General features: G+C 45.8%; 1 protein-coding gene across 3 annotated transcripts in view; it reads right to left on the reverse strand.

Annotated features, from left to right (window-relative positions):
- Positions 1–339: 339 nt before the first annotated feature.
- Positions 340–10,656, reverse strand: part of POU2F1 (POU class 2 homeobox 1) — a 51,975-nt gene continuing 41,658 nt past the window's right edge. For 2 of the 3 annotated variants that reach the window (XM_010150832.1, XM_010150980.1), the window contains exons 10-16: positions 9,752–9,893; positions 7,460–7,605; positions 6,412–6,591; positions 3,664–3,769; positions 2,902–3,247; positions 1,961–2,049; positions 340–922 (exon numbers count right to left, since the gene is read on the reverse strand). In XM_010150832.1, coding sequence (XP_010149134.1) covers positions 612–922; positions 1,961–2,049; positions 2,902–3,247; positions 3,664–3,769; positions 6,412–6,591; positions 7,460–7,605; positions 9,752–9,893 — 1,320 coding nt within the window. In that variant the 3' untranslated portion in view covers positions 340–611. The remainder of the gene's footprint in view (positions 923–1,960; positions 2,050–2,901; positions 3,248–3,663; positions 3,770–6,411; positions 6,592–7,459; positions 7,606–9,751; positions 9,894–10,656) is intronic. The other variant, XM_010150905.1, reaches the window with a different exon arrangement.

Consider the following 10,656-nt stretch of genomic DNA (forward strand, 5'->3'; position numbering starts at 1 on the left):
TAATAATCATAATAATAATAATAGAGATACACCAGTAATACAGGCCTGCCTAAATTGTACCAGTTAAGAAAGGAACCCCCAACACGATTGATACGATTATAAACACCTTGTATGACATAATGGCCTGTACAACAGACCGATAAAATGATAATTAAAAAAGAAAGATATTTAGACCAAAAAGAAAGAAGGAATCCCCTTCCTATGTTCGCGCTGATAACCCACCTTAACTTGTCATTGTGACTGCTGGAAATGATAAGTAGTCCTTTCACTTTTTTTGTAGGTTTTTTTTGTGTTTTTTTGTTTTGTTTGGGGTTTTTTGTGGTTTTTTTCCTTTTTTTTTTTTTTTACATTTTTGGTTAGAAATTTTTCCGATCCGTGAAGCGATCCTGAAAAGACAGTGTTTATTATAAAATTAGGCAAACGTCTGTCCCAGCTTTAAATCCTTCCTGTTTTGCTTTTGGGTTTGGTTTTTGTTTCTACTTTTCCTTCTCTCCCTTGTCCCCAGCAACACGGCGAGAGGATGCCCATCACGTTTTCAGTTTATAAACCCCACTGGCAGCCAGTCCCACCGCAGAGCGAAACAGGCTGCTGGCGGCACAGCTCGGCCCGGCTCACTGCGCCTTGGAGGCAGTAGTGGTGGTGGAGGCGGCCCCGCTCGCAGAGGCCACCGTGAGGAGAGAGTTCTGGATGGACTCGGCTGAGGTGGAGGTGGCGTGAAGGCTGGCGACTGGTCCAGAGGCCCCTGCGGAGGCTGCAGCTGCAGAGACCAAGCTAACCGGGTTGCTGGTGAGCAGAGAAAGGTTCTGAGGGTTCAGGAACAGAGGGGCGGTTACGATGTTAGGAGTACCTCCGGCATTGGCAAACACCAAGTTTCCAGTTGCATCCAGTGATGTTATTGGAAGAGAGCCACCAGATGCAAGAGCTAAAAACAGGGAAGATCGAGCAGGGAGGAGATAACATTAGCAGTAAGCAATAACGCAAAACGTGCCCCAAAGCAGCCGGCCTCTGCCTTTTCCTTTCTCCGACACGCGTGCCCTCTACACCGCTAACGACGGCCAGCTCAGCGTAGGCCGTTTTTTAAAACGGTGACTCTTCGGGGAGAGTGGGCAAGACCTCGCAGATACTGAAATGCCGCCGTCGTCCGCTCCTAAACTCACTCCCATCCTGCCTCTCCTCAGATCATTAAGCGCAACACTGGTCCATGCTTCCTGCCGCAGCAAACCTGCCCGTTCAGGCAACCCAGACTGGCAAGGGCCGGGATGCGCGCTGACGTGACGGCCGTCACAAGGTAAAGGACGTCGTGAAACCCCGGGCGTAACACGTGGAATGTTGACGTACAGCTACTTTAGGCACGTGCACCGTTTGGTTTTTACGGACTGCAGACTATGAACTGAGAGCAACTCCTGCCGAAATCAGGGGAAACCTCCGGCTGCGTGACACTTTCAGACTAAATCTTTACACTCCTCTGGATAAGGATGTGTGGATTTAAATTCCACATCAGGGCTTGAGGAGGTAGGTGGTTGTAGGTTCTTTTTAAATACATACGAGGGCAGTAATTCAGGACCGAGTCTTGCTTGGAACGGCCCTCCTAAGAGGCCTCAAACCAGCCCAACTCTGCTCAAGCGTCCGCTGGAAGAGCTACAACAAGCCAATCTCTAACCTGCTGGAGCTACATGCCAAAGGGGGGAGGACAACACAATAAATTCCAGATTGCATTCGACATGCGACATGCCTCCTGCAAACGGCGGCAAGATCGCACCCAGTTCCAATCCCCTCTCTGACGCTGCACCCGCTCTCATCTCAGCGAGACGCAAAACGCGCGTTCGAATTTCCCAAAAGCTTTCCTCCTGTCACGCGCTCGTCCCGTGCTGAGGAGTCAGCGGTCCGGCTGGGCAGGGAAACACGAAGCACGCAAACCGAAGTGTTGTGACAGAGATGCATCAAAAGGAACACTGCTGACCTTGAATAGTTGCCAGTGTACTGTTGCTCATCAGGGCCGGGCTGAGAGCACCACCTAACGTCCCTGGATTGAGACTGAGTAAGGCACCTCTGCGGGAAGCAAAACCATGGAAGAAGAAACAAAGACAAAGGGAAGGAGTGTTACTTTTAAGAAAAAGGTCGTCCCTGTTCAGCAGTACACCCCCATATTAAAAAAAAAAAAACGGGGTAGGGGTGGGGTGGGGGCAAGGAAGCAGGAAAGACCAGCAATTACAGGCCAATTTCAGTATATTTTAGTCTCTCCTTCATGATGCCTTGAGTAGACGCCTTTCAGCCGTGCGGTTGGCGACGTGCCTGAAGTACAGGCACTGCAAACACATGACTGGTGTTGATTGTTGCTGCAAAATACTCTTGTAGAGTATGTGGGGGAAACTGCTGCTCGTTAGAGAGCGAACACCATCTCCCAAGCTCAGGTACGAAAGACACAGATCAAGAGGCGTTGAAACAAAGAGTCGTCTCTCAGAGCAACGTTTTTAAAACCCAAACTGGAACAATCCATCATCGTGCATCTTTCACAGCTTCTTGCTCGTGACGGAGAAATGACTGCAGAGGAGTAAACTGGGTCCAGGCTAGCTATCCATTTCACAATTAGCAGAGCAGATTCTGATTGACTGCTAAGCTGCAGCTCTTAAGCCAAGCTCTGCAGGGGGATGGGGTGACCTCAACTAACACCACTGCTGCAACACAGCTTCTTCATCCGTAAAATGAAAACAATATTGGTGCACATCGATGGGAACGGCCAATTACCATCTATAAGTAAACCTTCAGAATTTGAGATAAATGACACTAGAACCACCAAGTGAGCTACCAGAAAATAGCGATACATAAAAGCAATTTATCCCAAGAATTCTCCTTCCCTCTTCTGTCATGTCACCTAAAAGGGTGTGAAAAATTCGTCCTTACCCAGCTGCAAACTGCGAGGATGCCATCAAGCCTGGGTTTAGTCCTGCTGCAGCAGCCATGGCAGCAAGACTTGCATTTGCAGGCAACTGTGCAGCTCCTTGTAGCGCGGCTGCCGCCGCTGTTTGCAACCCTGATGCCGTTACCATCACCTGGCTGGTCCCAAGAGGGGAGGACAAGGGTGTGGAGGTTGTCTGTGTTGTGCTGGTCTCACTGGCACTGGATGCCTCTGAAGCGGAGGCTGAGGCAGAAGGGGAAGGACTCAGGGAGGGTGGTGTCACTGATGAAGAAGCTGGAGGGGCTGTTGAAATCACTGTTGCCGTGTTGTTGGAGGTGGTTTCTGTTGTGCCTAGAAGGTTGATTCTGGTTAGATGAGTACAAAATGCAGATATGATTAAACAGAAACTACTGCCCACCTGAACTGAACTGCACGTCCAACGGAAAGGGAGACAAACACACATCTGGGTAGGACCAATAAGTCCAAATAAGAAGCTCGGGCTACAGTCAAATGACACTTCCCAACAGGAGGCTGAGGAGGTTTAGAAACTGTCTATGGGATGTAGCATATTTCATTTCAGCATCTGATTTTATCCCCAGAAAAATCAACTCTGTGGTCACAAAGACTAAAGTTTCACAATGGAGTAACAAGGAACGACGACAAGAATGTGCTGGGATACCAGTGACTGATACTGAATGACCTTTTGGAGAGCTTAAAGGGGGAAAATGGTAGAGGTTAATGTGCAGGCAAGAGAAATCAGCCCTTACCTGTGACTGACAGACTAGTTACAGCAGGACTGGTCAGAGGGAGCACAGGATTGACAGTCAGGGTTGTAGCTGCACTGCTAGTCACAAGGCTTGGCGTGGTTGCCACCTGGAGGTCAAAAAAAATGCGACTGCTCAACTGTTAAAAAGAATTAGCTACTAGGCTTGGATTGCTTTCTGCTCATCCTCAGCTGAGGTGGTTATCAGGGAACACACACTACACAAACTAACTTTGTTTTGTAATTCCATTATTTTGTCATTCAGTGGACCAACCACGGTACCTTCTCTAATTACCAGCAATAGCTTTATTCTCAGTCATTCAGTATTTGAAGGGAGATATATCCATTACATCCACACTGTTTCAGGACTGCAAGTTAGGCTCTCCCACTCTGCCTCCCCCCCTCCCCAGTCCCCCTCCTCCCGTGTTTTAATAGTCACTCTTGCAGAAAAGGTTACAAAATACATTAGTTTTGCATGGGATGGGGTTTTTTCCCCCCCTTGTTTAAACATCTTTTCAGCTGCAAATCTCTTCCTCTGACAAAATTCTTTAAATGTCCCAGCATTACCAAAGGTATTTAGGGTAATGTGTTTACATGGATAAACAGAGTAAGGTTTCACTTTTACTCAACCAAACCATAAGCCCTACTTTGATACGTTTCCTTGTGCCAGCAGAAGGATGTCTGAATTTTAAAGCCTTCAAATGACCTGAGCTAATTTTACTTGTGGACATCTTATTACAGGAACGCTACAATAAACCGAAGACATTACAGACAAAAACCATCAAAGATATAAGGCTGGAGGAACTAGCTGATGAGGAAAAAGGAAACGTAAGGAGAGAAAGGACTTTTTATCAACAAGAAATTGTGTCCAACAGTAATACTTGAAGGCTGTTATACATCAGTGAGAGAAATGAATCCTTTAGAATTGCCCAAGAGATCACAGCCAAGGATATAGGCTAAAACCTTCCTCCTTTCCTCTCTCTTACCCTTAAGTTTATTATCAGAGAAATCTCTTTCATGCTGCGTATCCTCTTATAGGAAGTCAAATGCTTCACGCATTTTAAACAAGACTGGGACAACTGGTACAGCTCTAAAAGCTTTCTGCCCATCTCACATAATGTATGAAATAAAGAAGAGCTACATACATCGCACGCTTCCCCCCAAGGCAGCCCAGACGCCGTATCTGTCACCTGTCCACCCAACAGTTAAGGCCAAGGCCACAATCCATATTTCAGGGCAGCGAATGACCCAGAATTAATACAGCCAACGCTGTGGTTACGATGACTGACTCCAGCCGACGCGAAAGCAGGCTGCCATCAAAAGGCACGTCCCCCTCCAACGCTCCTCCAGAGCCCTAGCACTTGTGCAGCCGGGCTACCAGTCCGACCGGTTACCTGGCCATACTGCACGTTCATCGCTGTTCTTCGCAGGGTTAATTTGCAGTCAAACTGGGAAACTAAGGCCAGTCCGTCCCACAGACACATAAGCTCCAGAGCTGAGATAAGGAATCACAAAGCACAGAGGCAGGGAAGGCTGGGGCAGCAGGGCTGGAACGTCCACCTGAGCGGTAGCACAGCCTTAAGAGAAGCTGACGGTGAGTGGGAACGCTCAGTGACGCGTCATTGGGAAGATGCAGACTGAGGTTAATGCCTCAGTTCCTCACCTACAGTGGCAGGCTACAATCAAAGGGAGGCATGTGTAGGAAAGCTTCCTTAAGTTGCAGTCTGAGTAAACGTGCATGGTTACTTCAACAGACCGTCACAAATTTCACCCTGTTCTGCTTTGGTAGCAGCCTTGCCTTCAAACAGCAAACCCACAAAGACTTCAGTCCATTTGACACATCCCTTCCCCTGAAACAGAAGGTTGCATGCACACGTCCTGAGACAAGGATGAGGGGCGAGAATGAAACGTCACCAAAATGAATGGTTTAATGAAGTACTGGAAGATATTAGGTACTACGGTGATGAGGGTGGAATAAACACTACAGAAGGACAGCTACAGGTGACATAAATTCCACCACATTCCTATTAGCACAGCTACTATGAAATCTAATAGCTACTGTTTCTATTTATGAAAACAGACCTCCACGGACATTGGTAGCAAGGGAGCTGAAGGAACCTTGATGCATGTGTTTTGTTACTCTTATTTTCATGAAGTTTGTGTCTACCTGAGGCAAATACAAGTGTGGGAAATTAATTACATGAGTATTAGCTAAATTGTTCCTTTGTTCCACGTCTTTTTTTTTTTTTTTTTTAAATACAAATCACTCCTGACTAAAAGTGACAGCAACAGTATCATTGGATCTGTGTGACTGAAGTCTCCAAATGATACACTTTGCTGCTGCTCAGAGCAGCCAAAAGAAGAGAGCTGGGGTAGGGCTGTTAAGCATTTTTTTTATTACTATTATTTCACAAAACAGGTTTGGGCAAGAGGGGAAGTCCAGATATAAACCGGAGTTACTATCTGGAATATGTCCAAAGCAGTAACCCCGATGGCAAATTTGCTAGTCAGAATATTTACTCACGAGCTGACTAAATAAAACACCCAAACTGAAGACCCAACTACTGCCTGATCCGTAAGCGTTATCCCTCTTACACAGTATGCAAGTAGGATATTTAAAATGCCAGCAAAACATAAATTTGAGAGAACAAGTCTACTGTACAAAGAAGGTGTAGCACGCCCAACTTCCCAGCAAGCACAGCAGAACTCTCTCTGCCAGCGATCTTTGTCAGCACACTTGCTTGACTCTTACCAGTGAGGTTGGGCAAGGGAAAATTGCTTTGATGGGCGAGCTGCTGGTTCCACCACTGCTAGGTGGGTTGATCCGTTTCTCCTTCTGGCGCCGGTTACAGAACCAAACGCGGATCACCTCCTTCTCCATGTTTAGCTGGTCAGCTATCATGGTGATCTCATCTGAGGTAGGCTTTTGGTTCTGGGAAAAGGAAACAGCACTTGAAAAGCTGTGAAATGGCCTTCTAAAGCTCTACCTTACAGTTGCTTCTGCACTAGGCAGAAATCTGGATAGGCCATTTGTAGCTGGAATCTGTTCAGTGGTACAGTAGAGACAGACCATAATAGGTACTCCTGCCCTCCATCTTCCTGGTTATAGGAACATTTCTACCAACAGCAAGCTGCGTTCTTCAGAGACAGGTGATGAAGACTAAGCTCACATGCTCCTTTTTGAGAGAAGGGACGAAACTCTCGAGTTAAACCTTCAAGGAATTCTAGACCTTGATAAGGAAATCTTTCTTTCAGCATCTCTCAAAAAGGAATAGGAGCGGTGGACTACAGCAACAGCCAAATGAACCCTGAGTTCTCTGCACTTGTAATGAAAGACAGGTTCTTTCCTGTCTGAATGGGCTACTTACAGAGGCCATCCGCCCATACAGGAGCACAGAGTGCCTAACAAGAGTTAACACCAGGCCAGCTAAAAACCTCACCCTATGTATGTTCAGACTGTCATCCCATTTATCCACTCTCAGAAAGAGTAAGCTTTTTTCCTTCTTTTTGACCAGCACAGTACCAAGCTTAGATCTACGGCTCAGTATCTTGGAATGCAAAATCACAGTCAGCAGGCCGCAAGAACCAGTGAGGTTTTTAGAAGGGGTTTGTGTTATTTTTCGTTAAAAAAAGTGAAGTAGACATTGATGCATACTTCTTGGCACAACCTTTGTATTCACCTTGTTTCGTACAAGCACTTTCCTAAGCAGCACAGTATCGGGTTCGCTCTAACAGGCATGACAGTTGAGCAAAGCTTCTTCATTTCTCTATAGGCTGAGCAGAGCAAAAGGATCACTGACCTCCAGAAAACTCTTCTCTAAGGCCACACGTATGTTGGTCTCTATGCTGGTGCGTTTCTTCCTCCTACGGTTCAAGCCTTCAATCCCCAGCCCTGGAGAATTCAGGGCACTTGGGCTGGAGAGAGTTGAATCAGATGAGAGGTTTTCTGAAAAAAGAGAGTAACATAAATCAGGAGATTTTATTTGAGTGCAGTGCAGCCTAATGCAAGTGTTCTTCACCTGGGCAAGGTATGTTAAAACCCACTCTCTATCTATTCCCTAGAGAGAGAGATTTCTGAAGATCACATGCATTACTCGGAAATCACAACATATACTTGAAACTTAAAAGCCACAAGCTCAGAGGGCACTTTGCTCCTGTGTGCTACCACAGTATCCCTTTTTAAATACCTACATAAAGTTTGTTTCCCTTCTCTGATTCCATCCCACGCTCATCCACTGCAAGTCACAGTTTAAAGAAAACAAGCAGTAACCAATAGCCATGAGCCACCGATGTCAGTCACGGACAACAATGAAAAGATCTGGGCAGCCTGAAATTTCTTCCACGTGCTCTGCAATACGCTAGACGAAGAGGACAGCTTCCCAGTGCTCAACCTCTTTTCTCCAGAGACCTTAGCAGAGACTTGGTGCTATGCAGTTCTACCAAACAGCCTACACAGCTAGCAGCTCCCTCTCCTTAGCTTCACTAGATCTCTAGCTGCCAACCCCACATCCTGTCTCATTGGCTCCACAGAAAAGCAAAGAGAGGACACACTTGGCCCCACTTTGTAGCAGAAAGTGTAAAATAACCAACAGGCAGGTTCCAGCAGGGAAGTTCAACAAAACGATTACTTACGGCCAGAGACCCCTCCCTGCACTGGGGTTTGTGGGTGACAAGCAGGTGTCAAAGTTCACAATGCCTAAGGCCATTCTGGCAGGCTCAAACGGGTATGTATGTTCAGTTCATTATTTTCTAGATCACTTTTTTTTTTTTAGTAATGGCACCCATACTTGTGTTGAATCGCCTCTCCATCCTGAAAACCCGACAGAACAAGCCGAGTTCTGTAACAATAAATTCTCCAACACTCCAAGGTAGCGTAACGGAAGGGCTCATCGGTATGCTTCTCCTGCGTGTCTGTACCTCCAAGTAGTCCTTAAAGTCATCTGAGTCTCTCTTCCAAAGCTTTTCATGAAACTGAATCGGAGCCAAGGACAATGGTTCCCAACTTCCAGGTTGTGAAGAACCCTGACACTGTTTACGGTCATTAATTTTACAGATCCAATTATTTCTTCAGGCTAGCAGGAAAAGCAACTATGGCATTCCTTGCAGCCCCATCCAGTGTTGCTGGAAGGTTTGGGGACCACTAGCCTGAGGACTAGAGCACTCGGTGTGAAGATCTTTATGTTTTCTATCACTGATTGAGGTCACCTAAAGACAACCCCCATCAGCACAACAGAACGACACTCCTTTGTCTCAGCGCAGGACAAATTTTCGACGCTGCATCCAATTACTTTCAAAATTTCAGGGAATACTGTAGGCGTCAGCATAAAGCTCTCTTCATTTTGGTAAAAATAGGAAGGCACACACCGTCCCTGCCATCTGTTTAGCAAACCCATCAGTTTGATACCACGTACAGTTGTATACTAGGAATTAAAACCTGGCTGACAACACTCAAACACTTTCTATCCTAACATCTAACACCACCATCCAAGCTACTTTTGCTGCTGGGGGAAAAAAAAAAAGAAAACAAAGGAAGAACACTACCAACATTGGCATAATGAATAATTCATCTCCCAGGGAAAAATAATTCTGGAAGGAAAAACCAAAACCTAACCCACAAAAAACTCTTCCTATGGGGAGAAAGAGAGTGTTTATACAAACCCATGGAGAGAGATGAAAAGGATGCACATAGGGGTGTGGAAGGAGATGAAGGCAGTAAGCTCTGCCTACTGAAACAACAAACCATGCAACCCTCTCTACTACACATCTTAAAAAGAAAGCTAGGAGAGGATTAGAAGTTATATGCATTAACATACATGAAAGGAAAACCATGACACATACTATACCTCACCCCATGCAATGATTCAGCTGGCGGCAGAACACAATTCTGAAAGTTCATATTGGAACGGTTTTGGATGTGTATGGGCACCGTGAAAAGGGACGTACGGACACTGATTCCTACACCCTTGTTTGTCCCATGAGCAGTTACAAAGATTGGTGGCTTCATAAAACCATAAGGGCACAAACGAAGCAGCTGTTTTTCAGAATCCTACTGATTTTGGTAGGCTGGTGAAGAAACACACAGACTCATTCACCTGCATCATTGAGCCACTTTTCCAGAAGTGGCTTTAACTTGCACATGTTCTTAAAGCTGAGGTTCAAGGCTTCAAAGCGAGAGATGGTAGTTTGGCTGAAGTCATTTCCATAGAGTTTGCCCATAGCGAGCCCAACATCACCCTGGACAAAGAAAGAGAAAAAAGGGATTCACTAACATAGGCACTTCCAATGCAAGGAATCCTGTTGCATTTTTGTGTTCCCTCAGTGACTCCACTGCTGCGTGGGATTTCAGTGACACAGAAACTTGCTCGGCACTACCAAGATTCAAGCTAAAGCAAATGATCATAAAGAAATGTCAAACTTCAGTCAGTTTAACCGTGTAACTCTCTCCAGGAAAACCCTAATGCTTTGTCTTCTTAGCATTATCAATGAGCAGAACTTTCCACTGAATATTAACTTGCAATGTTTTTCTTAGTTCTTTAAAATAAGCAAAGGCCCAGCACTCTTCAGGAGCAGATTTAAGTATCTGCATATTTCACACTGAAGACGAAAAGTTCAAATAAGCAGAAATACAGTCAATTCATGTTCTCAACTAAGTAGAAAACACTCTTGAAAAGATGTCTGCAAACATATATCACATTTAAATAAATACAGAATATTCTTATCTAAACTTTACTATCTTCTGAGGTTCAAACCAAACTTCTCCCCACAGATACACATTTCAAAGCGGACAAGAAGTTGAACCATTTCACCAGAGGGAGGTGATTCTCCTCCTCTACTCTGCTCTTGTGAGACCCCACCTGGAGTGCTGCATCCAGCTCTGGGGTCCCCAGCATAAGAAGGACACGGACCTGTTGAAGCGAGTCCAGAGGAGGCCAGGAAGATGCTCAGAGGGCTGGAGCCCCTCTGCTATGGGGACAGGCTGCGAGAGTTGGGGCTTTTC

Source organism: Eurypyga helias, unplaced genomic scaffold (assembly GCF_000690775.1).
Source record: "Eurypyga helias isolate BGI_N326 unplaced genomic scaffold, ASM69077v1 scaffold4710, whole genome shotgun sequence".
Lineage (NCBI taxonomy): Eukaryota > Metazoa > Chordata > Aves > Eurypygiformes > Eurypygidae > Eurypyga > Eurypyga helias.